This window comes from Bos indicus, chromosome 26, assembly GCF_029378745.1.
Source record: "Bos indicus isolate NIAB-ARS_2022 breed Sahiwal x Tharparkar chromosome 26, NIAB-ARS_B.indTharparkar_mat_pri_1.0, whole genome shotgun sequence".
NCBI classification, from domain to species: domain Eukaryota; kingdom Metazoa; phylum Chordata; class Mammalia; order Artiodactyla; family Bovidae; genus Bos; species Bos indicus.
Window position 1 is genome coordinate 18,549,047 of NC_091785.1, and position 27,227 is coordinate 18,576,273.

Consider the following 27,227-nt stretch of genomic DNA (forward strand, 5'->3'; position numbering starts at 1 on the left):
CAGCTTCTCTTATGGATCAGAGATTGAGGGGTAGGGGAGGAAGCAAAATAAAAAGGGCGTTAATTTTCAAATATCTCCTAAAATAGCAAGCTTTGGACAGGGGGATGTGTTCATTTCTTTTTTCCTGCCATCTGCAGATGGACAGGGTTCTGAACCAAGGCACTTGAGTTTAACAGTCTGGCAGGGGGGCAGGATTCTCTGAGGCAGGCCATTATGTATGATCATAATAAAAAAGCAATGGAAAGCAAGTCAAAGAAACAGTTCCAACATGGAGTCAGAATTGACTTTTCCCTGCAACACTTTCACGGACGGTAGATGACATATCTAAAAACCAGTCTTACGTGCTTTGATTCACGTTTTTAACAAACTGCCTTTTCTCTGCCTATCAAACCCTTCCCACTCTTTAAAGTCAATAAGTGCCCTAAATGCAACATTTACGTGGAGCCCACAGAGACTATTAGGTGAGACATACACACACGGACTTGGGAGGCAGCGAGCCTAGGCTTGAATCCTGGTTCCTGCAACCTTGGGCAAATTGCTTCATCCCTCAGTTTCCTCTTCAAAAAATAGGGAATCAATAGTACTAGGCTCTTAAGGCCATCATGAGGATATGAGGAGTGAATGAGTTAATGTTTGTAAAGTACTTAAAACACTGCCTGATACATAGTAGGTGCTTTATGAGTGTGTGTTAAAATTTTTTGTATAATTTGTCAAAGTATAACACACAGAACTTTTTTGTTAGGTGTTTTACACATGGGCCTTATTTGCACTTCACCTGCTATGAAGCGCAGAAAACACATTCTACCCATCTTTGACCCTAGCCCACTGCCTGACTCATGTATGGTGCTCAATAAAGTGGCAAGGTTGAAATAAACCAGGACACAGTGGCATGGGCACTGGAAAGCTGTCTAGATAAAACAGCAGATAAGCTGTCTACTTAAACTGCTGATTGGGTGTAGGGGAGGGACAAGCAGTAATCCTTCTCTTTCTGGAGTGTTTGATCGGCCTGGAGTTTGCTTCACTGTTGCTGGTCCAGGAGGCATTGACCAGAGGCTGTGAGAGGCTAGGAAAGTTGGGACAAACAGCTCTGTGTTAAATGAAGAGCAAGTCTTTCAAACTAGCAGTCAGAAGCGGAGAAGGCAATGGCACCCCACGCCAGTACTCTTGCCTGGAAAATCCCATGGATGGAGGAGCCTGGAAGGCTGCAGTCCATGGGGTCACTGAGGGTCGGACACGACTGAGCGACTTCACTTTCACTTTTCCCTTTCCTGCATTGGAGAAGGAAATGGCAACCCACTCCAGTGTTCTTGCCTGGAGAATCCCAGGGACGGGGGAGCCTGGTGGGCTGCCGTCTATGGGGTCGCACAGAGTCGGACACGACTGAAGTGACTTAGCAGCAGCAGCAGCAGTCAGAACCGGTGTCCTTATGCAGATCATTGTCCATGGAAATGAGATAGAAACAACCACCATTTACTGAGCACTTTCCAGGTAGATATACTCACGCTCGGCCACTTCAGTCTGTCCAACTCTTTGCGACCCCATGCACTGGGGTATGTAGCCAGCCAGGCTCCTCTGTCCGTGGACTTCTCCAGGCAGGAATACTGGAGTGGGTTGCCACGCCCTTCTCCAGGGGATCTTCCTAACCCAGGGATAGAACCCGCGTTTCCTGTGTCTCCTGTATTGCAGGCGGATTCTTTACCCATTGGGCCACCTGGGAAACCTTCCTGGTAGATAGCCACCAGCTGAATATTTACTACGTTCGTTTACAGACGAGGGTGAGCGAGGTTAAGCGGTGTCCACATAGAGAATAAAATGGAAGAGTGAAGACTGGAACGCAGGCGTGTGAATCACAATGTGTTCGGATGGGAAAGTGATCTGGGCAAGCCAAGCGCGATTGGAATAATAACATTTTATTACAACGAAGGGCTTGTGAATAACTGCAATTCAATTCGATGACACTCCGGGCGGTATGCACTTCTGGGCACGGCCCAGATGTTCCACCGCCTTTGGGCGCTTACGTGCGCTCCGTGACCGCCACGGCTGACGCGGGGTAGGCGGCGGAGACCGCATGCGCCCTGTCTTCCTGGGAGAGCGCCCCCTCCGCCCGGCGGCTGCAGCGCCCGCACGGAGCGCATGCGTACACCCGGCGGGAGGAGGGTGGCCCCGAGCTAGTGGAAAGATTTGGCCGTGCAAGTGAAAGGGAGCTGACGGGTGGGGCGCAAGCGCGCAGGCGCAGCCGGGGGCCGGGCAGCGACTCCGGAATCTCGGTGATCCCCAGTCTGCGCCGCATCCCGAACCGCAGCCATGGCCGCCTACAAGCTGGTGCTGATCCGGCACGGTGAGAGCACATGGAACCTGGAGAACCGTTTCAGCGGCTGGTACGACGCGGACCTGAGCCCAGCCGGGCACGAGGAGGCGAAGCGAGGCGGGCAGGCGCTGAGAGGTGCGTAGCAGGCCGGGGCGGTGGATGTGGGCTGCGAAGGCCGGGGCTGGCGCCTCTGGGTCACGGCCGCCTGGCCTCACCCGCGCCCTCCCGGAGAACGTCTAGACCTTAGGCTTCTTCTTTCTAACAGTGTATTTTGCAGTTCAGAAAATGAGCCGGGGGTGGGGGATCGACTTGCTCAAGGTCACCCAGCCAAGAAGAGGACCCGGGCGCTCACCGCGCAGTTTTATTGCGCTCACCACACCGCCTTGCGAAATCGCTCTCGTCTTAGTCTGAGCATTTAGTAACTCGGGGACGGGTTACTAAATTGGATGCCCAGCTACAACCAAACCTACTCTAGGCTAGGGAGGCTGATGAAGTGGCAGGCCACATGCTTCTCCCCGCCGTGGGGGAGTGACGCGGCGCCGCGTTAACCAAAGACCTCCACGTGCTCCTGTAGGATGCTGTTTAGCAGCATTCCACAAACCGTGTCCAGAGTGCATCCACAAATGTAAATGAGTGGTTGCATGAATGAAGGCTTTGAGTTAATCCTCTTCACAACCCCATAAAGTATACAGATTTCATTCCCTTCCTTCCCAACTCTCCCTGGCCCTCTTTCATAGTTGGGAAAGTGAGAGTTGGAAAGAGGACTTGACCAAAGTTACATCTTATTCCTAGTCCACCACGCTGGCCTCTGTTCTGGGGATGAGTAACAGGTAGGTGCGAGGGAACTGGTAGGTAAAGGTGGAAGTGGCAGTGAGATAAGCTTGCCTACTCAGGCTGGCCCCCGCTGGCAGACCGTTCTCTGTGATTTTGAAATGCTAATAAGGAAGCATTCCCTGCTGCCAGCAATTCAAAGAATCTCCGGACTGAGGAGGTGCTTCCATTGATCCTGCTCTGCTCCCTTTTAACCTCGACTAAGTAGCAGCCATTGAAATGGGTCATTGATGCCTGGTTGATGTGAATCAGGTATTTGGCCCAAATTTGCTCTTCCTAGGTTCTTGCCTCCACTGTAGATCTTTTAGAAATGAAGCAAAGGCTTGGAAGCAAATCTGGGAAATGTAATCCTGCTGAGGATGTGTGTGAGTAATTTGGGATGGCCCAGTGTGACCTCATACCAGTTAGGAGAGGCCAGGATGGGGAAAGTGCTGGTAGAGGAGGCCATTTTCTCTCCTGTCTGCAGGAAGAACTGAATGGTCTGTGGTGGTTTGCTGATGACTGACCCAGGACAAAGCAAATTGCAACTGTCCTCTAAGACTGGTCAAATGCCTTAACTTGTAATCTCTTAAAATAACAGACCCTAGTTGAGTTTTTAAGTAAATGTTAGTAGCATTAGTTTAAAAAGAAAGCCCATTAAATTTTTAAAATAACTGTTTAGGGGCATCACAGATGATTAAATAAAAAGTCAATGACTAAAAGCAAAAATTCTGAATGATGAAGACCATATGAATAATCTAATAATATAAAAGGCCCAAAATAAAGTATTAATTTCACCAGGGCTTTAAGTACTATAGGGCTTATAAAATCTTGCATGATTTCAGGAGCAAGTTAGCAAGAACTGAGTTTCATCACGCCGTCTTACTAAGGGAGGATGGAGGCCACATGGCACCAGCTAAGCCCATCCATGGGAGCGTCCTAACTCTGCTTTGTTTGATGGCCAAGTTAAAGGAAGAGGCTTGAGGCTTTAGAGTTTGTTGAGAGTTATAAGGGGAACTGCTCTTTTCCTCTGGGATCTATTTGTGTATCTAATGTGCAGCACTCCACAGCAATTAGAAAATTCAGTGAAACAACCACAGCTTTTCAGCATGGCAGCTGAGCCTTGCACTGAGGATGTTGCTTCCCAGTGACTCAGCCTTTTACTGGGGAATCATTCTTCCCCATAAAGTTAGGGAGGAGATGGTAAGTGAGTCTACTAGGACTTGTCCTGAGGCTCAGCGATGAGATGTGACTTTTCCCTTGTGGGTGCTGGTGAGTCTCTGGTGACTAATCCTCCCTTCCCCCATCAGTGTAGTTCCTACTGGCCTTATTCTCAATTGAATGACTGGCAGAAAATTCACGTTTCATTAATTACTGTTGGTGGTCTCAGTACGAAGCAACACACAGGAAAGTTTGTGCTGAATTTCAATGAGGGCCTTGTAGCCTCCTGGAAGAAAACAGATTCCTGGAAAGGGACATCTCCCCATTAAAGTGGGAGGGAGAATAATGGTTTGTGAAACATAAACGAAGATATATATGGTTGTAACTTACTGGTTGGGCCAACATAACTCTTGATACCACCCCTCATAACTGCTGTGTGTAGAGGAGAGGTCTGCTCTTTCTCCAGTGAGTGGCTTCTCTTAAACTTGGTTTAACAATTGTAGATAGGTAGATATATAGGGTAGTCAAGTAATTTGACTAGCAGAAAGGAACTGTGGATGAAGAGACTGTGATTTCCATATTCTAGGGAAGATACAATTTCATGCAACAAACTGGTTTTATCAGCATCCTCTAAGAGTTCTTGCTGTATCCTAATGGTTGAATTCAAAATCCCATTTCTCCTGGACCAGAAAGTAGAGAGGACTGAAATATATTAGTAATTGTCAATCAGAAGTGACAGTTCTAACTAAAATACAAACATCAGAATCCTTAGAAGTCAGGAAACTATGGAGATAGCCAGAGATGGTGGTTATGAGTTGGATTAGAGTCATACAACCTGGGTTTTTAACCTTTCATGTAATATCTGTGATCTCAGATAATTTGCTTAACTCCTGCAGTTTATATTTCCCCTACCCGGTAAGATGGATTGTAATGATGTAACCTCATTGGATTGTTATGAAAACTAAATAAAATACATACAAAGTACTTATTAGTCCAGTGCCTGACAGATGGTAAACCTTCTATAAATATTAACTAAAATGTTTATTAAGTGACTCCAAGTTTTTAGTGTCCTTAGGTTAAAAGAATTAAAGCAAATAAAAAATTAAAATGTGCTTAAGCACAGCACTCTGGGGATTAGTAGCGCAGATCTCAGGTTAGCTCGTTGATAATACATTTGGGCCTTTGGTTAGATGAATTATTGGGAAGCTGCTGGGAAGTATATTGTCAACTGCAACATAAATCAACAAATGTTACCTTCCCCAAAGGCAGAATATTCTTTTTCCTGTATGCAAAATAAAATATTTAGGGTATACAAAATATTTAGCCAGATAATTTTCATTTAGGTTGTCTATACCTGAGATTTATATGTAAGAAAATTCTGGCTCTAGGGAATTTCCTGGCGGTCTAGTAGTTAGAACTCCTTGCCGTCACTGCTGAGGGCCCAGGTTTAATCCCTGGTTGGGGAACTAAGATCCCACAAGCCGTGTGGTGTGGCTAAAGAAAAAAGAAGAAATTCTGGCTCTAGAGTGGACCTCATTAGCTTATCACTTTTAACTTAAAATTTCCAGATGCTGGCTATGAGTTTGACATCTGCTTCACCTCAGTGCAGAAGAGAGCAATCCGGACCCTCTGGACAGTGCTGGATGCCATTGACCAAATGTGGCTGCCAGTGGTGAGGACTTGGCGCCTTAATGAGCGACACTATGGGGGTCTGACTGGCCTCAATAAGGCAGAAACTGCTGCCAAGCATGGTGAGGCCCAGGTAAAGATCTGGAGGCGCTCCTATGATGTCCCGCCACCTCCCATGGAGCCCGACCATCCCTTCTACAGCAACATCAGTAAGGTATGGACAAAGTGAAGCTTGGCTCGCTGCACGCAGGACCAGGGGATCAGAATCTGGACTTCTCTCTTTTAGCTTTTATTAATATCTGCCTAGATCACTGAGTTTCTAATTTATGATAAATCCCCCTTTGTAATCCGCCTTCTCCAAGGAATGACCATTACTCATTAAAAGATTTAGTTAAGAGTTTATGTGGTTTATCTACAAAGAATTTCCGTCTTTTTTTACATGTATTGCCATATTTTAAAAAACTGCACTACAGGTGAAGTGACTTGGGAAGAGCCTTGAGGCCCACCTTTCCAAAGTTGTGTTTCTTTTGGACTATTCAGTCTTCCCAGTCGTGGGTAGTAGGGGAGGGCGGGCAGGATAGTAATAATCCCCCTTCCCAAGCCCTCAGTGCCCTGGTGAGAGACTTTTACTTATCACTGTGATCCCTTAGGGGATGAGGAATAGGCAGAACAAATGCAGCTGGTAATAACTGGCAAGCTGGGATTTTTTGTTTAGGATCGCAGGTACGCAGACCTTACTGAAGACCAGCTGCCCTCCTGTGAGAGTCTGAAGGACACAATTGCCAGAGCTCTGCCCTTTTGGAATGAAGAAATTGTCCCCCAGATCAAGGAGGGGAAACGGGTACTAATTGCAGCCCATGGCAACAGCCTCCGGGGCATCGTCAAGCATCTGGAGGGTATGTATGCTTTTCAGAGGGGCCCTCAGGGAAGGGTAAAGCAGAACTGCCACTACTCTGGACTGATTTAGTATGAAGGAGACCTTCAGGAAAGGGCTGGATGTACTGAGAGCCTTAGAGATAGTCCAGATTATCTCCTAGTAGAAACATGATCCTTGCTTCTCAAAGCATCATCTGCAGAACCAGAGGCTGCCACACCCCACCGGGTGCTTGTTACACGTTAGAACCTCAGGTCCCACTTCAGACCTGATTTGGAAGCTGCGTCTGTCATCCAGGTGCATCTATCATTGCTCTATTACAGTAGAGTGATCACCCAAGGAATGCCCCCAGTATTCTTTCTTAGCCACTGAACAGTAAGAAAAAAGGATGAAAAGTATCTCTCCCCAAAGGAGATACACATGAAAGTTTGAGATGCCTACCTCTAGACTAGGATTGCTAGTTGAAATTGCTGATAAAAATCCTTCTTAACCACAGCCTGATTACAACTCCCCACATGAGTGTCAATTTGCATCCTAAGTTGTTTCACTTAGGGGCCTAGCAGAGGCCCAGATGTGCCACGTTTTGGCAGCTGTATGGACAACATAGGACGTTTGAGATACTAAGATGTATAGTCCTGCTTCACTGTGGGCTTCCAGATCCCCCTTGGGGAGGGATACCTTTCATCCCTTTTTTCTTGCTGTTCAGTGGCTGAGAAAGAATATTGGGGGCATTCCTTGGGTGATCACTCTGCCCTAATATAGATCCTTACTTTCATGACAAGTATCAGAAAGGGTGTCTTGTTTTAATTCCTGCCAGAGTCCTTGGAGGACCCATTTCCCCACATGGAGGATGAATAGTAAAGCTGGAGAGGTCTGTGGATTCTTATCTTGCTTGACTGATCATGAGGAGGTATATTTTCAGGTCTCTCTGAAGAGGCTATCATGGAGCTGAACCTGCCGACTGGCATTCCCATGGTCTATGAGTTGGACAAGAACTTGAAGCCCATCAAGCCCATGCAGTTCCTGGGGGATGAGGAGACCGTGCGTAAAGCCATGGAGGCTGTGGCTGCCCAGGGCAAGGCCAAGAAGTGAGGGCAAGCAGCAGATTACTTTCCCAAGGATTACCCTCCTCCCCTGCCCTGGCCCACCCTATTCCTCTGCACCTCTCCCTGGCACATGTCCCACTGATTACATCTGTAGGCATCGTAAGTTGTAGCTGCAGGTGGGGACCAGCGGCTCCCAATTCCACATTAGCCATTTTATCTCTTGCACCCACTCCCTTCATACAGTCTAGTCAGAATGGCACGTCTGGGGCATGGTCCTCAGTCCAAGCCGAGGGAAGACTTATCCAGAAGTGTTGAGAGGTCGTTACTGGGGGGTTTGATGGTGGTTTATTACTAAGGAGCTGCTTGAGTAGGGGACAGGGAGAAAACCATGCTGAGGTGTGACCAATGAGGAGAAGTAAGAGCCTGTTCGTGTCCCCAGAGGCCAGCCGGGCACAGTTGTTAGGTGACTTGGGGCTCTAGTCATTCCAGTGGAAGATGAATGTAACCTGCATGGTGACTCAATCAAATATTCCTCCCTGACTCTAAAAGGCTGGATCAATCCTGAATGTTTTTGTGTTGCATTTACTTTAAAAATATATATATATAAATATGAAAAAAAAAAAAACCAAAAACCCTTCTGGGGTTTTTAGTGGCGGTTGAAATATTCCCACATGTGGTCATCAGCAAATAAGTCATTCCTTACACCATCATGGGATAAGCTCCTGGCGTCTAAGGTGTAGGAGTTCATCCTGCTGTGTGTTTTAGAATCCCTCCCCTGCCTTACTGTTTTGTGGCAGCGGAATGCCTCTCGATCATGTCCAAGTGTGTCTCTCACTGTGCCTGACTTCTGAATCATGTTCCAGTTGCTTGGCCCAGCACCTGGGCCCAGTACTCATTTGAGCATAACTGTACTAAAAATGTCTTTTTTCCAGATCAGTATAAAATAAAGGAGTGATGTGCAATATTTTCTGTGTGATATGTCTTACCTGAGGAAATCAACTCGAACATTCAACTTGAAATGTCTCTCACTGCCCAAGTTCGTGTATGACTAAGGGCTTTAGGACAGCCAGTCACAACTTTACACAGCCATTTTATCTCTTGGACCCACTCCCTTCAGACAGTCTAGTCAGAATGGCACATCTGGGGCATGGTCCTCGTCCAAGCCAAGGGAAGACTTATCCAGAAGTGTTGAGAGGTCATCACTGGGGGGTTCCAAATACCATGTATCTCACTGGGTTCTCCACTGCAGGTTGAAGAGCTGAACTCTTTCCTGTTGCCTCTCTACAGCTCTTGCCCAATGGTACTGGTTACTAAAATCAAATTCTGAAACTATTATACCTTCTTTAGAAAGGTAAAAGTTTGTTTACTAGACTTAAAAAAGCCAGTCCCTTTCTATTAGTAAACTGTAAACTTGATTCACACTTTTCCTTTTGGCTCCTAAAGTTTTATCCCTGTCAGTTACCTAACTTCCTCAGAAATTACACTTGCAGGAGAAAATGAATATACAGTCATCCCTTATCTGCAGAGGGGAGACTTGATTCCAGGACTCTTCTGGCTACTAAAATTAACAGAAGCTAGGCTGCAGTCCATGGGGTTGCTAGCAGTTGGACACGACTGAGCGACTTCACTTTTACTTTTCACTTTCATGCATCGGAGAAGGAAATGGCAATCCACTCCAGTGTTCTTGCCTGGATTATCCCAGGGACAGGGGAGCCTGGTGGGCTGCCGTCTCTGGGGGTGGCACAGAGTCAGACACGAACTGAAGCGACTTAGCAGCAGCAGCAGCAGCAGGGACTTCCTTGGTGGTCCAGTGACTAAGACTCAGCTCCCAATGCAGGAGGCTAGGGTTGGATCCCTGGTCAGGGAACTAGATCCCACATGCACGCAGCTGAGTCTGCATGCTGCAGTGAAGAGCAACTAAGACCCAGCACAGCCAAAATAAACATCTCAAAATTAACAGATGCTAAAGTGCCTAATATAAGATGGCATAGTACAGATGGCTCTCTCTTCATGGGTTTCCCATCCATGAATAGGGAGGACTGACTGTAATTATCTACATAATTGGGAAGGGGCATTGCTCACATTTACCTTTTCTCTGAGGCCTTTGAGAAGATCACTGGAATATGAGAAAGCCCATAATGCCGTCCTAGTAGGAACAAGTAACACCATCTAGAAAATTCTTAAGCTCTATGCTAGCCATTGGGTGAGGCATGTTATATACATAATCTTCAATCCTGATAACCTCTGAAAGGGCTAGTATCTCGTTTACAGAAGAGGAAACATGCTGAAAACAGAAACTTGCCAGAAGGTACACTACTGAGTACTGGGACCCAGTATGAATGTTGCCCTTATTCTAAAATTTAAGCAGCTTGCTTTCCAAGTTAGCTTTTTATCTGATGTGCACAGTAATCCTAGGAAGACTTTTAGTACTTTAAGTCTAAAGTAGCCTGATGGGATGTTAGTTTCCTTAGCTTGTACTGAATCTTAGAACAAAAGTCGGTAATTTTGTGCTCAACCCATGCCTGACACATAGCAAGTACTCAAAAGTATGGAGAACATAAAAAATACAGAAAAAGACAGGTGATTAGGCATTGTCTACAAAGACTCTGCTCTAGATGTCATGTCAGTTTAGATTCTTTACCCTACTTGAGACAACAGAAACTAAAATTCTTTTCATAAAAATGTTTTCTTTGTCATAGCAAAAATACACATTTGTAACACTCAAAGAACAGGCTATAATCTACTATCATACAGTTTGTTTGCTGGTGCCTCCAAAAGAAATTGCTCCAGAGAATAAAATCCGCTGAAAGGTTCACAAGAAAAATGTTCCACCTACAGAAGATTTTTCTAAAGGTGGCTGCTGACCAACCCCTGGTGTCTGAATAAAAACAGCCTCCTGATGTCACGCACACATGTACTCTTAGAAAACAGCTTCCCCTCTGCATGGGAAAGTGGCTTCTTAGGTCTGTAGGAACTCAGGCTGTACTCGGGCCACCTTCCGGAATTCCTTGGTGTGGGTCTTCGGGCACTGCATCTCACACCAGCTGATGGGGACCATCTGGACACCTGCAAGGGAAAAGGTGGTGTAGGAGCTGGGACCCCAGATACTTGCTCGAGACATTTCTCTTTTTAGGTGGGTGTGAACTGATGTCACCAAGCTGCCTAGTGAACCTCTCACCTCATACAGAAAAAAGCCTTGCTTGTTCCACTGACTTATGGAGTAAGTGGCTCTTTTCCTTAGATTATATAAGGAGAATCATTCTAATCCCGGTAGTCAGTATCTACACTCACATTGCTTCTAAGATAATTAAAAAACGAGGGAAAACAGTGGACTAATCCCAAACCCTAGCTCCCAGGAAAAGGTAAGCGTGTGGAAGCATGGACAAACTCACCGGATTCGCTGTGGGCCACCACCACTCCCAGCTCATTTTCCGCGGTGGTTAGCAGGTAGTTGGACTGTGCATCACCTAGGGAGATCTAGTCACATCACGTTGGTAAAGGAAAACAAAGACTTATACGTCTTCCCTCTCATAGCTACTTAGTGGTTTCTCTACTTCCATTTCTTCCTTTGACAAAGGACCACAAGTCTGCAGGGAATAAAGGATACCACTTTGGCCAAGACGATGTCCCCTGGGCGGAAACTCTTATAAATTTCAACCTGTACAGAAAGGAGTGTTAAGTAAAAGCTCCGATCAGGTCTATAATGAAACTATTAACCCCACTGGGTAGAGCTAGTTTACTTCTAACTCCAGAGGGTAGAACCCCAGTGGTAGATCTACCATTACTCAAGTAGATCAACAACTTTTATTGCTTCTGTGGCATCATCACATAAATGAAAGATCTGAACTCAGTAACCTGATCAGGAATCTGACTTAGACAAAAGGTACTATGGCTGCTCTGAAAGGGTCCAGAATAAGTCTGAGAGAACAGCCATGAATAAATACCTGGCTTCAAAGACAAAGCGTAAACTAGCTCCTCTCTGGTCAACAAAAAGAAGAAAAATCCTACGAAGAGGAAAGGAATAGTGAGGTGAGTTCCACATCTTCCAGTAGAGAACACCTTAAAATTCCTTGGACTCCACATTCCCACAGACTTTTGAAATTCACTGGAATAATCTAAAAAGACTGAGATTCCTAAAGCCACGAAGAAAAATAAGAACCAACCAACAACCTTGTCTTTTTCAGTAGCTCGGACGTCTTCTTTGCTATAAAGAAAAAAAATAACAGAAAGATTAATTATCTGTGAGAAAGAATTATCCTGCAGACTCCTAGCAGACAAAGAGCTATAAGAGCAAAGAGGACAAGTCCTGATCAGGACCCTGCTGCCACCCAGAGGAGCAAGTGGAGAAATGTTTCCTGTCCTAACCCCGAGGGAACAATCAGTTCCCATTCTTGGATCAAACAGAACAGGATTATCAATATCTCCCACTAGAGCAAAGTGGATCCAATTTGGCAGAGAAGGATAAGGAACTCTGCTGCCTTAGGAGAGCTTGAATGGCAGCATCACAGAACCACACAGAATCCTGAGGGTGGAAAGAGCCTCATATGTTAAATTATCTAGCTTATAAGAACTGTCTGTCCCTTCTCAAAGAACCCATAGTGGGGAAAAATACCACTTCACCCACTACCCTTTTTATTATCTTATAATGCTTGGGTTAATCGATATTAAACACAAGAAAAAAAGGTACTTCCTAAAATGCCTTCTTTACTTTGGTATGAATCATACCCACAATGCACCTCCAGCTTATTCAATTCTTTTTTGTTTTATTTAAAGTCCTATCTCATTAATATCTTCCTTCTGTCTTAACTCACATACTGTAATATTTTCTTTAGATACTACGTGGGGAGAATCAAAGCACAAAGAGGTGAGACAGGGCAGGAATAGACTGTAATTGTTCTTAAAAATTCCAGTTTCCCATCCTATCCTAATTTCATTCCAGGCGCTGAGGCGAATATGAAGACAAAAATACTCCTTACCGGATGGTTCCTCGAAAAGAGTTCTTAAGTGGTGTGGACCCCACATACAGGATGTGTACTTTGGCAAAGCGTGAATTGATGCTGGAGACCTGTGGAACAGAGGAAAGGGCAGCATTAGAGTATTAGCAATTGTCAGCTGAAGGAGGCAGGAATCAACTAGGAAAGACTAGGATTTTAGTCCAAGCATCCCTACTAAGCATAGAATTTCAGATAAGTTAACTCGTATTTATCCCTGCATAAGTGATGTTCATAAAGTGGAGTAAGAGCCACTCTGGCCACCTAAAACAGAGTTACCGAGGGAAATCAAATGAAATAATATGGCAGAGATTTTCAAAAATGTGCAGGTCTAACATAAATACACAAGGGAAGCATAGCAAATCTAACTAGACCTTTAGCAGATCTCACCAAGAGGCCTGTAGTGTGAATGGAACTTAAGTCTCCATTCCAGCTGCTGGGTAATATTTGGATCACTGTGCCTGTCCAGTTATTTTCAAAATAATGCATAGATTTTCTCTTTTTTTCCTTTCCCCTTTTTTAAATGTGGCCATGCTGTGCGACTTGCAGGATCTTAGTTCCCTGATCAGGGACTGGACATGCACCTTTGGCACTGCAAGTGCAGAGTCCTAACCACTGGACTGCCAAGGAATTCCCCACATAGATCTTCTGTTGGAGAAATTATTTATAGAGGAAAACTAAGAGCTACAAGTTAACTGGCAGAGGGTGGGGATGGGCATGGAATACTGATGTCTTGTAGTTATTAATTGGTACAGCACTAATTTGCACTTGCCCTCAAAGACTTTATAAAAATCTTTCATTTCTCTGCAGAAAAAGTTTCACTTTAGATGTTCAAAAATACACCTCCTTATGACCTTCTGGTACTCCTGTTTCCCAGACAAAAGTAAAAAATTATATAATGAGGAAACCAGCTCTGTGAAAGAACTACATAAGCTTGAACTTGACCACACTGATCATTACCCTAGAAATCTCTAGACCCAGCAGAGTGCAGTAAAACTTTCTGTGATGATAGAAAAATTGTGTTGACCAACATGGCAACCACCATTCACCTGTGGCTATTGACTACTTGAAATGGAGCTAGTGGAACTGAGGAAATAAATGTTAAATTTTGTTTAATTTTAATTTATTTAAATTTAAATGACCTTATGTGACTATTGGGAGAAGGCAATGGCACCCCACTCCAGTACTCTTGCCTGGACAATCCCATGGACAGAGGAGCCTGGTAGGCGGCAGTCCATGGGGTCACACAGAGTCGGACACAACTGAGCGACTTCCCTTTCACTTTTCATTTTCATGCATTGGAGAAGGAAATGGCAACCCACTCCAGTATTCTTGCCTGGAGAATCCCAGGGACGATAGAGCCTGGTGGGCTGCTGTCTATGGGGTTCACAGAGTCGGACACGACTGAAGTGACTTAGCAGCAGCATGTGACTACTGGTTACCATACTGGACAGTGCAGTTCTATAATGATCATGATTTCAACACTGGATGGTATCCTAAGCAGGGAGGTTAAGACCAACTTACCTTACAGGTTACAATAGCTCCTACATCTGGCAGTAATTGGGACTCTGTTTCTCTCATCACAGATATGACAGGAAGCTACAGAGAGAAAAATAAAACCTGAATATCCTGGCTAAGCCTTGGATAAAGGTATTTGTGGCTTGACAGTAAAATGGGATACCTTGGGCCACAGTTGACGTCACATGGGCAGGTGGACTACAGATTCATTTGTAGCCCAGAGCAGAAAGCCTTAGAAATTTTAGGATACAGGAGGGCCAAGGGGCCACAGAAAGAAAGCTGCAAGAAGATACAATCTTACCACTTTAGATGAGTTCCAGAGTTTTTTTGTGATTTTCTTACGAGTTTTTCGGCATACAACTACATTGCCTGTAATCACGGATAATCTGACTCTTTCTTCCAAAGTTATATCTTTCTTTTGATTTGTCATTTTATTGAACAGGCTAGAATTTTCAAATAAATGTTATATAACAGTGGCCATATTTGTTTACTTCTATTTAACACTTGTAGAGTTTCCTCTTTGAGCATGGTACTGGCTATTGGTGTAGGAAAGATACTTTTGAGCCTGATCTTTTCTTAACCTTTCCCTTGTTCAATATGCTTCAGCTCTCCTGGTCTTTTTTCAGTTTCACCAATTCACTAAATTTTTTCCCATCTCAGGATCTCTTTTCAACCTGCTCTTTCTGCTCACTCACTCAACTCTTATTTATCCTTTAGATTCAGACTAAATATCACTTCTGACTAGGTTGGATTTGCCTATTACATGTTCTCATGGTACTCTGTAATATTTTTTCAGAGCAGCCATCATACGTGTAAGCACACATTCATTTGAGCATTTATTTGCTTACAGTTTTTATCTGTACCCCTTGATAGCGGAGACCACGTATATTTGGCTCATTATCACATCCCACAGCTATAAAATGAACAAACTTTCAAATCCTAGGGAAATTCCCAAAAGTGATCGAATACAAAGTCTCTCATTTTATAGGTAAGAACCTATAAAGGGAGTTTAAGTTTTTTACCTAAGGCAGAATTAAGGTTTAGTCAATACTGAATTCTCTTTCTACTATGATCCCAGTCTTTAGGGCTTTCCTGGTGGCTCAGCTGATAAAGAATAATCTGCCTGCAATGTGAGAGACCTGGGTTCGATCCCTGGGTTGGAAAGATCCCGTAGAGAAGGGAATGGCTACCCACTCCAGTATTCTGGCCTGGAGAATTCCACGGACTGTATAGAGATATGGGCTTCCCTCATAGCTCAGTCAGTAAAGAATCTGCCTGCAATGAACCTGGGTTCAATTCCTGGGTTGGGAAGATCCCCTGGAGAAGGAAATGGCAATCCACTCCAGTATTCTTGCCTGGAAAATCCCATGTATAGAAGAGCCTGGCGGGCTACAGTCCATGAGGTCACAAGAGTCGGACACAAGTTAGTGATTAAACACCCCCCACCACCACCTCCAGTCTTTAAGCCGCTCCTTCAAGAACTGCTTATCTGATCCCAAGCTAATCATGGATCAGCTTCTGGAACCAGGGAGAATAATATTATTCATACGTTCAATAAACATCTCCTGAGCATTTACCTTGCACTACGTGCATAGTAGTGGAAGGGTCTAATGGGGAACTTATAACTGCGTGTTTAATTGCATGCTGAACTAAGTGCTTAGAAAGGGAGTAATAGCTCTTGGGACCTCCCTGGTGGTCCAGTGGTTAAGACTCTGAACTTCCACTGCAGGGGGCATGGGTTTCACCCAAGATCCTGCATGCTGTGTGGCACAACAAACAAGCAAACTGACCCCAACAGCTCTTTCTGAGTATTAAAACAAACAAAAAACAAAACTCCCTTTTTTGACTAGGGCTTCTCTGAGAAAGTGATACTAGTGAGGTTATCTAAAGGATGGTGGTGGTTTAGTCGCTCAGTCGTGTCCGACTCTTGCGACCCCATGAACTGTAACCCGCCAGGTCCATGGGATTTTCCAGGCAAGAGTACTGGAATGTGCTGCCATTTCCTTCGCCAGGGGAATCTTCCCGACACAGGGATCGAGTCCGCGTCTCCTGAAATGGTGGTGGATTCTCTTCCGCTGAGTAGGTAGGATTTAATCGGGCTAAGGAAGAGAGGAGCGTGTTCCAGACAGACGGCGTGTGTACAAACACTCTGTGGTCCACTGGCGATACTGAAAGAAGACAGTAGGACTTCTGCAAAGAGTGTGGCGCGGGTAACGGAGCGAGATGAAGCCGGACAAGTAGGCGACATTTGGCCAGGATTCAGCTCACAGCACGGCTGAGCTCGCCTCCGTTCTTTCCCCAGCTTGCTTCCCCGAGTGTCAGCAACACAGCCAAGCCAGACAACACAACTAATTTGTGATGGCTAAGTGTCCAGCAGCGGGGATCCCAGCTGTCAGAAACTTAAGAGACTAACTCCTTCTCCTGAACCAGGCACTAAAGACGCGCTCGTAGGACCCTGGCTAAAGACAGCGAAATCAAAGGCAGCGTAAGACAAAGAGGAGAAGGGAAGCTGCCCCATTTACCGCGCCGTTCTCGCTGGTCTTTGTCAAGCAGCCAGCAAGCGACGAAAAGATGTAGCCGTGCCGTGTGTAGGTGCCGCTGCCCGGGCTGCCCTCCTCCAAGTTACACAGACGTTCGCCTGCGGAAAAAACGCTGCATCAGCCATGGGTCCGCTGAAGTTGTTGATCGTCTGGCCTTCTTGCCCTTGTCCCTGCCCAGGATTTGCTCTGGATACCGCTGACTTACCGGGGATGCAGTACCTCACGGGTGGCGCCATGACTGCCACTGTCCCAAATCCCGAGGAAAATGAGGCCGACCTCTCATTGGCCAATATCCTGGTGCAGTTCCGCAGTAAGAAACGCGCTAATTGGTGTGCTCTATATGTAATCTCCGTAAGCGCTTCCAGAAGACGTAAACTCCATTTCCCAGGTTGCATCGGGACGAGTTCGGGGGCGGGGCTTCGGAACTCCTGCGCTTGCGCCTGTGGTCAAGGATGGGCGGGCGGTGGGTCCGGGTCTGCAGGCTGGACCTGTGGGCGGCGGGCCATGGTTGATTGGATTGAGCCGGGCCGGTAGACGCCGAGCTGGAGGGGGTGGCAGTGAGCGGCGGCGGAGGCTGCGGAGTTCGACTTGGCTGATTGAAGAATCGGCCGGCGGCAGGTAAGAGCGAAGCTGCGGCCTTTTCTGCCCAGTCCTGTCGCTTTTTATAGGGTCGGGCCCTGTTCCCGGGCCTTGTGAGCCCGAGTTCCTGCTTTGCACGGCCGTGCCATCGAACCGGACGGAGCGCACCCTCCGGGCAGCCCTGAGGCGTGGAGCTGGAAGGTCAGCCCAGCCAACTCGCCCATTTCACAGATTTGGAAATTCATCCCCAAGGATAGGATTCTAATTGTACCGTATCTCTAAGATAGTTCAAGATAGAGACCGAACAGGTACTCAAGTTAATTTTTACTTTCAGTCTTTCATTCTTTGACCATGCCAGCCTTATTGAGAAATTAAACGTTTCGTCAGTTTCTGTAACTGCAGCCTCCAATCTTGCGGAAGCGTGCTAGTCTGGAAGGAAAGTCTGTGCATGAATTAGTGTTGCTCTTACTGATGATTGACACTTGCTGCTTCAGACTGTAAATACCCTCAAAACAGCATCTTTGTTCAAATGAGTTATGTCGACTCTGTTTCCTCTGCCCTTTGGTGTCTTTGGAATCTATGTGTTTACTCCCACCCCTAATAGCCCCCATGTCCAGTTTCCCCTTGGGAAAGAGTTGGTGACTGAGAGTCTTGGGGAGAGGAGAGTGCTGTGACCTGCACTCCCCTCTGATCTGGTGGCACGTGTCACTGTGTTGCTAGCACTGAGGGATCAGAGTGTTCAAGGCTTGTGTTGGGGGTGATGCTGCTGCTGCTAAGTCGATTCAGTTGTGTCCGACTTTGTGCCACCCCAGAGACAGCAGCCTAGCAGGCTCCCCCATCCCTGGGATTCTCCAGGCAAGAACACTGGAGTGGGTTGCCACTTCCTTCTCCCATGCAGAAAAGTGAAAAGTGAAAGTGAAGTCGCTCAGTTATGTCCGACTCTTAGCGACCCCATGGACTGCAGCCTACCAGGCTCCTCTGTCCATGGGAGTTTCCAGGCAAGAGTACTGGAGTGGGTTGCCATTGCCTTCTCTGTTTGGGGTGATAGGGAAACTCTATTTCCTGCCCTGTTCACTTCCATCACCACCCCTCACCCCCAACACACAGTTTTTTGAGCTCTGCTTTATCTCAGTTTCCTGAGATGAAAACTTCTTATGTTCAGTTGTGGTCCCATGGACTACATATTTATTCCCTGGCGTTCCCATACCCCCCCAAACCTCACTAAGTAAAATAAGGGAAGGGGGCCTTGGTCTCAGACTTCTTTTACATAATCTGGTCTTAAGCTCTGTACCTACAAGTTTTCAGCTTACATGTTTGTGTTGATTACTGGTTGGATAGTTTTCTAGAATGACTTCTACCTCTGAAGTGCAATGATTCCACCAGTGGTTTTCATTTCTCTCTGTATTGATCATGAAGAATGTAGCAGCTGACACTTATTTCGTGTTATCACGTTGGCAGGAGTGTCCTTGCTATTATTTGTAGGACAGATGGACATCTGACCAGCCTTTCCACTTCGGCATCCCTCCAGTTCGTTCATTCAACAAGTATTTATTGAGTACGTCCATGATCCAGGTATTGGTGCTAAGCACTTTATAAACATTTCATTTGTATCTTACCAACTGTATATATAGTCATAAAGTGGGTAGAGCAGAAAGGTGCCTTAGTATTTAATCCTACTCTCTCATTAATGGGAACACAAGAAAACTGAGTCCCAACAGAATTTGGTGATTTGCCCAAGGTCACAGATCTACTTCAGGGCAGAATTGAATCCTAAGTAGTCAAGTTGTGGGGCAGCTGAGAGTTGATAAGTCTGGTCTTTGAGGCATTTCCTGTAGAGTTCAGTAATTCCAGAAGTAGCTGAGACAATCTAAAAAGTGGAGAATCAGAAAATGAAGGTTTTTTTCCTTCTAAACAGGAGAGATGGTATATAATTTTTGTTTATTACAGATGAGGCACACATCTTATTTGCCTGCTGTTGCTGTTAAAACTATTTTAGTAAATAGAAAACTCTCCATTAGCTTTAGTAAGGGAATGAATGATGGTGTGGATAACCTAAGTCACTTGGATTTGTTTTGGGGTAAAATGTTTCATTCCACTGTTACATTAGATTGTAGCTGTACACTATTTGAAAATTCATGCTTCGAGCCAAATCAGGATTCCACACAATAGGAGTCCAAGTCAAAGGAGGTAGGAAGTTTGAGCTTTTCCTTTTTCTCTTTTCTGCACTGTCCCTTTGTTCTCTAAGCCTCTCGGAGATGATGGAAATGGCCAACTTACTTTATCCTGCTACAGAAGTAGGTCCCTACTGAATTGTCTGTCTTCTCCTTGCTGGTCTTATCTGCTGGCTTTGTTTTTGCCTTAAGTCTTCAGAGGGCTTATGGAAGGAGGTAATTAAGTTTTCTTTGAAAGGCCTCTTGTGGGGATGTCAGGGTGTAAGGAGAGTACCTTGCTCCAGTTACTGAAATGACACCATCCCTACAGTGGAGCAGCCTCCTCCAGTTTCTGCTGGGCTTTGAGCTGCCTGTTAAATAAGTCAGTGGAGTTGCAGAGGACAAAGTAGCCATAGGGGAAAATCAGATAATTTCCTCTCTGATAAGACCTTTTATCTGCAGAATTGATGAGAATATCATCAAAGTGATCTGTATGTTCTGTTCTGGGCATTGCCTGGGTAGCTGACCTCCCGTGGCTGTTAGTTGAGGTAAAAATCACATGGAGGAGGTTAAGGCACTTTCAGAGGAGCCGTGCACAGCGCTAAAGAGCTGGACAGGCTGGTTGGGACACCTGGGGCCAGGGCAGCAGCTGCAGAGAAAGCTCTCAAGTGTCCAGCTAGAACAGAGCAAGGGAAACTCATTACGCAGAGGGCGGGCCCTGTGGTCTTCTTCCGCCGTCCTCCATACCGCCATGTCTCCTGCTTGGTGGTGATCTGCTCAGGACCCGTTGTTTTGTTCATGCTTGGAGTGGGACTGGGACTAGAATTGGAGACAGAGCATCTTATGTCATGCAAGGGGGAGGTGAGCTGTCCCCACAGGAGACACGGACTCTCATGCCGCCAGGCCGGTAATGGCAGTAGGACGGATAAGTGTCTTTTGCCTGGATAGCACCAGGGAAGATCTAGGTGCAGGATTCGCATGGTGTGAACTCACTCCCTCACTGCTGTTCCTGGTGAAGACGGTTGTTAGGAGGTAGGGGCTTCCCTCGTGGCTCAGACGGTAAAGAATCCGCTTGCAATGCAGGAGACCTGGGTTCAATCCCTGGATTGGGAAGATCCCTTGGAGGAGAGCATGGCAACCCACCCCAGTATTCTTGCCTGGAGAATCCCCATGGACAGAGGAGCTTGGCGGGTTACAGTCCATGGGGTCGCAAAGAGTCAGACACAGCTGAGCAGCTAAGCACAGCACAGGGCAGGCAGGAGACCCCGGACACCTCTGCTACAGTGGCCAGGCCCACAGGGCCACGCGGATAGCTTTGTGCACATTGGTTGGGCTCTACCCAGTGGTCTGTCCACATAGACAATTCCAGAGACCCTGCTTGAGCTTGGAGCTGCCTCCCTATTTCCCAGCTGGTGACTGGCCCGGCGGGCCTCAGCCTTAGGTCTCCGCCTCTAAGCTGCCCAGTGGTGGGGCAGGGAGGGACAGGACCCAGGCTGGCCCCTCACGGTGCTGTGCTCTCCTAGGAGCCATGCGGGGCCAGTGGAGCCTACTGCTGGGCCCTGCCCGCCTTTGCCTGCGCCTGCTTCTGCTCCTGGGCTACAGGCGCCGCTGCCCACCTCTGCTCCGCGGCCTGGTGCAGCGCTGGCGCTACGGCAAGGTCTGCCTGCGCTCCCTGCTCTACAACTCCTTCGGGGGCAGTGACACCGCCGTGGACGCTGCCTTTGAGCCTATCTACTGGCTGGTGGACAACGTGATCCGCTGGTGTGGGGTGGTGAGTGATGCCCGGGGGCAGGAAAAGGGTTGTTTGGGGAGCGCATGTGTCTGGCAAACTTACCCTGGGTCAGGACCCACACTGGCCTCCTACCCTTGGGAAGCTCCTGAGTCTTCTCTGGGCATTGCTGCGCTCTCTCATGGCATCCTCCTGACCTCCCCGGTGTTGGCAGGTGTTCGTGGTGCTGGTGATCGTGCTGACCAGCTCCATCGTGGCCATCGCCTACCTGTGTGTCCTGCCCCTCATCCTCCAAACCTACTCCGTGCCCCGGCTCTGCTGGCATTTCTTCTATAGTCACTGGAATCTGATTCTCATCGTCTTCCATTACTACCAGGCTATCACCACCCCACCTGGATACCCACCCCAGGTGGGTACCCCCCTCCAGGGGCATGGGGGTGGAAGAGAACTTCAGGCCATGGGAGCCAGTCCCAGGAATGGGGGGGAGAGTCCCTTGGTGTTTCTGAGGTACGAGACCGGTGCTGCCGCAGTCGTCACGTTGCTTTTCTCCCTCTGCACAGGGCAGGAATGATATGACAACAGTCTCCATCTGTAAGAAGTGCATTAACCCCAAGCCAGCCCGAACACACCACTGCAGCATCTGCAATAGGTGGGTCTCTGGGAACCCCAGCCATGGCCCTTTTGCTGTAGCCCCAGGGCAAAACCTAGACCTGGCATTTGCCTGGACATTCATGGGGTACCCTGTCATGTGCCAGGCCACATGTCCTGAGGACATGGGCCCCAGGATGGCCTGTGAGTTATGCGTTATCACCGCTTGGGGAAAGTGAGGTTCAGAGAGAGGGGTCAAGGTAGGCAAGAGACCCGAGTTACCTTGTCCAGTGTCTTGTAGCCAGTGAAGCAGGGTTTGAAGCAAGGCCTGGCTGTCCTCAAAGTCTGTGCCCTTTCCGCCTCAGCAGGATGCTGGTCCTTGTAGGAAAGGATTGGCACTGACATCTCGAGAACCTTGGCCACCGTAACAGAGCCTGTGTCCCTCCCTCACAGGTGTGTGCTGAAGATGGATCATCACTGCCGTATCCTTTTGCTATCTCCTCTGCCTGAAACCTCCTCCTTTAGCTCCAGAGCACTGCACAGGTTTAAGGGCCACAGACCTAAGGCTTCTAGCTTCACCCTGCAGAGAACACTGGGCTCAGGAGAAGTTAGTAGAAGAGCAGTTGTGGGGACCAATCATCTCCTGGGAATAATGTGCTGTCTGGGACGGATCTTCTGGGAGCAAGGCCTCTCTCCCTAACAGCTCTTTCTCTCGTAGACTTTCATGCTAACATCCATCGGATGGAAAGAGAGGTCTTGTTCAGTGGGTTGTCCAGTGGGGGTCCAGATAGAACCATCGGTCCCTTTCTGCTGTCCCACACAGATGTCTAGTAAACCTGTTTGTCTGAATATTGGCAGACACATTTTACTAAAGGATTTCGGCTTTCATGATCTCCTGGTGGGACTCGTGAGGGCTTTGAAAAGCTTTAACACTTTCCCCTCAACTTCAGGGAAGTCCCATATTTTCCTGCCTTTGGTGATGGAATCCTTGGGCTTGGATGATATTGTTAGGAACCACAGAGAAACCAGAGAAGCCAGGACACCCCCTGAAGTTGTGTGTTTGGTCTTGTCCTTAATCCTTTCCCCACCAGCCTGGCTAAACAACTGTGTGGGCCACTATAACCATCGGTACTTCTTCTCTTTCTGCTTTTTCATGACCCTGGGCTGTGTCTACTGCAGCTATGGAAGCTGGGACCTTTTCCGGGAGGCTTATGCTGCCATCGAGGTGAGCCCATAGTTAGGAAAAGAGCAGCTCAGTAGAGAGCACTTTGGGGTGTGGAATTTGTCCCTAAGAAGGGGCTGGTAGCACCCCCCTCTCCTAGAGGCTTGAGAGTGTAACCAGCACTGTTTTCCATCCCCTTAGAAAATGAAACAGCTCGACAAGAACAAACTACAGGCGGTTGCCAACCAGGTGGGCTCTCCCCACCCCACTGCCTCCTGCTGCTCAGGCCAGGGGTATAGAGGTGCTGAGGCAACTGGGGCCCACCTGTTAGTCGAGTTGTAGAGACTGGGCTCAGGCCAGTCGAGACTGGATCGGGGTGTTCTGGGGGCTGCTTGCCACAAGCAGACCAAGTGGCCTGGGGACCAGCTGGGAGTCCCTGGTATGTGAGTTTTTGGCTCTCTATCCCATTTCACCTTCTTTGGGCTGAGCAAGGGCTCTGCCTTGGTGATGGCCTGAGCAGTACAGAGTCCATGTTAGTCTGTGTAATGGGGTTCCAGGGGACAGAGGTCGGGCTGGGCCAGTCTGATGATCCTTTGCTCCTGGTCTGTCTGCATCTCCATCAGGATCCCCAGGCCTTTTAGGACTCCTTGTTTTGAGCAGATTGTCGGCTTGAGATTTGCCTCTGCTGCCATTTTGGTCCTTAGTGGGGCTCCCTGTTCTCCCCCTCCAGTCATTCTATTCTGGGTGTGATCTGGTCCCCTCTCTAGGGGATTACAGCCGCACAGTTCTGACTGGGAAGTGGAGTGGCTTCCCCTGGAGCCCCGTTTGTGTTGTCACAGCTAAAGGCCCAGGGTTGGTCCCTCCTGTGCTTTACTATCCTGTCCAGACCCGCTCTGCCCAGTGTATGTCCACATGACGATGCCACTGGCTTGGTCCACCCATCTGGCTGCTGCCCTGACTCCTCTGTGGCTGAACCCCCTATCTTCTCCCCCTGGGCCTGGATCACTTCCCTGCCTGCAGGTGCTGGGTTCTGGTGGAGACCAGCAGAGTCAAGGAGCCAGACTGTGCTGTTTTTTTTCTAGACTTACCATCAGACCCCACCACCCACCTTCTCCTTCCGAGAAAGAGTGACTCACAAGAGTCTTGTCTACCTCTGGTTCCTGTGCAGGTATCTTAACTCTCATTTTTGACAGTTGAAGGGAGGGGCAGCTTCAGAAAGCCTTTTACAGTGCCCACACAGGCAGGAACCCCTCCCTGTATGAACTGTTGCTGTTCTTAGCCTCACTTAGGTTGGCCAAGAGTAGAGCTTAATTTTCTTCAGCATTTTGGGGGAGGGAACACGAAGGACTTGGCACTGAGGGTTTGGTATGTGCGAAGGGAAGTTCAACTCCTTTTAAGAGCAGATGCATTTTGTAGAGGAGGAAAGCTGCAGATGTGAGGGGGTGAGGTGATTTGTTCCGTGATACGCAAGTAGAGATGGTAGAGCTGGAATCTGATGTGCCGTTTTATTTTGATCCTTGGTGCTGTTAGTCCCCTTTTCTTGTCTCCCAAGCATGGGTATTTTAGGAAATGTAGAACATTTTCATTAGTAATAGACTTATTTCCCCATTCTCCTTGCCACATAATTTATTCTTGGCCCATATAGATGGTTTTTCATGGATGCTGTTTTTATCAGTAGATGCAGTGAAGTAAAAGTTCACTTAGGAGCCATCAGCTGGGAGAGAAGGCAGAGGTCCCTCACCAGTCACTGTTGCTCAGCGCAGTTTCAGACCTACTCATGGCCTCTAACCCTCTCCATGCTACCCCCCAATCTTTGCCCTTCTTTTCTCAGTTCTGTGGCACTTGCCCTGGGTGCCCTAACCATATGGCACGCTGTGCTCATCAGTCGAGGTGAGACTAGCATCGAAAGGCACATCAACAAGAAGGAGCGCCAGCGGCTGCAGGCCAAGGGCAGAGTGAGTGGGGCTGGTTTTGGGGTGCTGGGGCGAGTGGTAAGCAAACCTGCTGTTCTGTAGAGTTGGTTTTTCTCCCATGGTCAGGGCCAACTAGGGCAGGCCTGAAGCCCGGAAGTTGCCTAGCCAATTTAGGCTCAAAATTGGTTTAAGGAAGAGAGTTCTTAGAAACGTTTTTCTTTGCTCTAGGTTTTTAGGAATCATTACAACTACGGCTGCTTGGACAACTGGAAGGTATTCCTGGGTGTGGACACAGGAAGGTAAAGTAAAACATCTAGATCAGCGCTGTCTGTTGCACTTGCTGTGTTGAGAAGAACATCCTACACTTGTGCTGCCTGACATTAGCCACTAGTCACATATGGCTTCTGAGTGCTCGAAACGTGCCTCATATGTTAGTGGATTGAATTTTAATTTCATTTTCACCAATTTAATTAGGCACACGTGGCCAGTGGCTACTATATTGGTACAGTAGCAGATGACTACAGTAGAGTCCTGAAAGCTGTTCTCAGGAAGGGAGCTCTCATTTGTATGGCAGTGTTGGATTTCAAGCAGATAACTTGTGGGACTGAAGTTACTTGTGACAGAGGTCTAAGACAATAAATGAAGCTAGCTCCCTCAGCCCAAGAGACAAAGGTAAATCGTTTTTTAGATTGCAGCTACCGAGGCAATAGTAAGTAGGTGACCACTGAGTACCTGCCCTCCCTTTTCGTGTCCTCATTATTGCTGCCTGTCACTGTGCTCGCAGTGCCCATTAGAAGTTAGCTCAAAACCTCTAAAGGCCTTCAAGGCACCAGAGTGAAAAGTGTATTTCTTGGACTAAATTGGAACTTCTGTTACTTTTGTGATGAATGCCAAGGTAGCTTCAGACTGCCTTGAGCTATCTTTGCTGAGGCTTGAGGATCAGGGAGGAAGACTAGGAAGGCCTGGATCTCAGGAGTATTTGTCTTCTCTTACAGGCACTGGCTTACTCGGGTGTTGTTACCTTCCAGTCACTTGCCCCATGGGAACGGAATGAGCTGGGATCCCCCGCCCTGGGTGACTGCTCACTCAGCCTCTGTGATGGCAGTGTGAGCGTGTAAGCTGGAGTGTGTCAGCCACAACTTGAGCACCACCCTGCTTCCTGCGTTGCCTCAAGGGCCTCCAAGGATAGCTTCTTGGGATCCTTGAGCCAAAAGAGCCAGTGGGCCTGCCCCAGGGTACCATGCAGGGACAACTCAAGGACTGATCTCCTGGCTGCTGCAGAAGCAAGGCACAATGTGGAGAAATCCTAGGACTCATGTCCCTTTACTCAGGCAAACATAAGTCCAGCCCCAGACTGGAGATCAGGCAGCTAGCAACCTTGCCAGGTTGACCCCGACCTCCTCCAGGTTACAGCACTGGGGTTGGCCGCCACCTCTTCCACTTGCCGTCTGAGGAAACAGCTGAATGGTAGAGATGAGATTCTGGCTTCTCAACAGGGCAAAGATATCAGGCCTACTGCTGAGGTCACTGCCACTTCTCATGTGCTGCTGAAGGGAGCAAAAATAAAGGTATTTGATTTTGTAAAGACTGTAGCTTTTCACTCTTTGCCTTTCCAGTGGGACAGGGAAGGGGAAATCAGGGTCAGGGCCTAGTGCGCAGATGTTCTGGTCCCACCACCCGTGCCCCACTTGGAGGGGCTGGATGTCCTGAACAATTCCTGTCGTTTCTGTTCTAGGTCAAGCAGTGATGCTTCTGAGGCATAAGTGCAAGAGGGAAATAACTGACAGCCCCGTTACCAAAAAATTCTTTATTCTCCAGCAGGTACACACCACCCTCCCTGGTCCTCAGGGCCACACACATCTGCATTCACCCTCAGCAGCATAGCTCCTTTTTTCTGACATATAAATGGAAGAGCCCCAAGACGAGGGAATCATTCTTCAAACACAAGTAGTCTCACACGCAGTTACTTCCCAAATCCATTAGAAATCAGGATTCCTGTATTTCTTGTACAGCCATGCGGCAGAGGCCCGGCATTGTGTTGTGTCTGTGGGAAAGGCAGGCAGGGGCCAGCGGTCTCCCTGCCTGAGCAAGGCGGCTCGATGGTTAGTAACTTCAGGTTAGAATGTCAGTCAGTGTAGGCCAGGGATGGGGGGCTCAGCTGCCAGGGCTCCCCAGCAGAAACCTATAGGCAAAAAGCATGTTGACAGCATTGGTGGTGAGGCTCACTTC

At 47.6% G+C, this 27,227-nt stretch overlaps 4 protein-coding genes across 16 annotated transcripts in view; 2 read left to right on the forward strand and 2 right to left on the reverse strand.

Annotated features, from left to right (window-relative positions):
* The first annotated feature begins 2,213 nt into the window (after positions 1–2,213).
* On the forward strand, positions 2,214–8,792 carry PGAM1 (phosphoglycerate mutase 1). Its single transcript, XM_019953013.2, has 4 exons — positions 2,214–2,443; positions 5,848–6,122; positions 6,624–6,804; positions 7,705–8,792. The coding sequence occupies exons 1-4, from the start codon at positions 2,305–2,307 to the stop codon at positions 7,872–7,874; spliced, it is 765 nt and encodes a 254-aa protein (XP_019808572.1). The 5' UTR covers positions 2,214–2,304; the 3' UTR covers positions 7,875–8,792.
* Positions 8,793–10,495: 1,703 nt separating this feature from the next.
* Positions 10,496–17,236, reverse strand: EXOSC1 (exosome component 1). Of its 2 annotated transcripts, XM_019952850.2 has the most exons (8): positions 17,083–17,236; positions 16,860–16,975; positions 14,344–14,418; positions 12,805–12,893; positions 11,999–12,032; positions 11,436–11,486; positions 11,221–11,305; positions 10,496–10,894 (listed from the first exon to the last, which is right to left on the reverse strand). In XM_019952850.2, exons 1-8 carry the CDS (start codon positions 17,111–17,113, stop codon positions 10,788–10,790), a joined length of 588 nt encoding a protein of 195 aa, XP_019808409.1. In that variant the 5' UTR covers positions 17,114–17,236; the 3' UTR covers positions 10,496–10,787. The 2 variants fall into 2 exon arrangements, with proteins under 2 accessions (XP_019808409.1, XP_019808410.1); XM_019952851.2 differs by lacking the exon at positions 14,344–14,418.
* A 58-nt stretch (positions 17,237–17,294) lies between these two features.
* Positions 17,295–26,583, forward strand: ZDHHC16 (zinc finger DHHC-type palmitoyltransferase 16). Of its 9 annotated transcripts, none has more exons than XM_070780598.1 (13): positions 17,296–17,495; positions 18,915–19,028; positions 19,564–19,643; positions 21,130–21,377; positions 21,550–21,744; positions 21,896–21,984; positions 22,377–22,405; positions 23,015–23,148; positions 23,287–23,334; positions 24,168–24,253; positions 24,917–25,040; positions 25,227–25,297; positions 25,994–26,583. In XM_070780598.1, exons 3-13 carry the CDS (start codon positions 19,592–19,594, stop codon positions 26,106–26,108), a joined length of 1,191 nt encoding a protein of 396 aa, XP_070636699.1. In that variant the 5' UTR covers positions 17,296–17,495; positions 18,915–19,028; positions 19,564–19,591; the 3' UTR covers positions 26,109–26,583. The 9 variants fall into 9 exon arrangements, with proteins under 9 accessions (XP_070636703.1, XP_070636704.1, XP_070636699.1 ...); XM_070780599.1 differs by having other exon boundaries at positions 18,939–19,028; XM_070780602.1 differs by lacking the exon at positions 22,377–22,405 and having other exon boundaries at positions 17,295–17,495; positions 23,103–23,148.
* Positions 26,584–26,790: 207 nt separating this feature from the next.
* The window catches only part of MMS19 (MMS19 homolog, cytosolic iron-sulfur assembly component), a 35,744-nt gene continuing 35,307 nt past the window's right edge, over positions 26,791–27,227 (reverse strand). For all 4 annotated transcript variants that reach the window (XM_070780596.1, XM_070780595.1, XM_070780594.1 and 1 more), the window contains one exon: positions 26,791–27,180. In XM_070780596.1, coding sequence (XP_070636697.1) covers positions 27,153–27,180 — 28 coding nt within the window. In that variant the 3' untranslated portion in view covers positions 26,791–27,152. The remainder of the gene's footprint in view (positions 27,181–27,227) is intronic.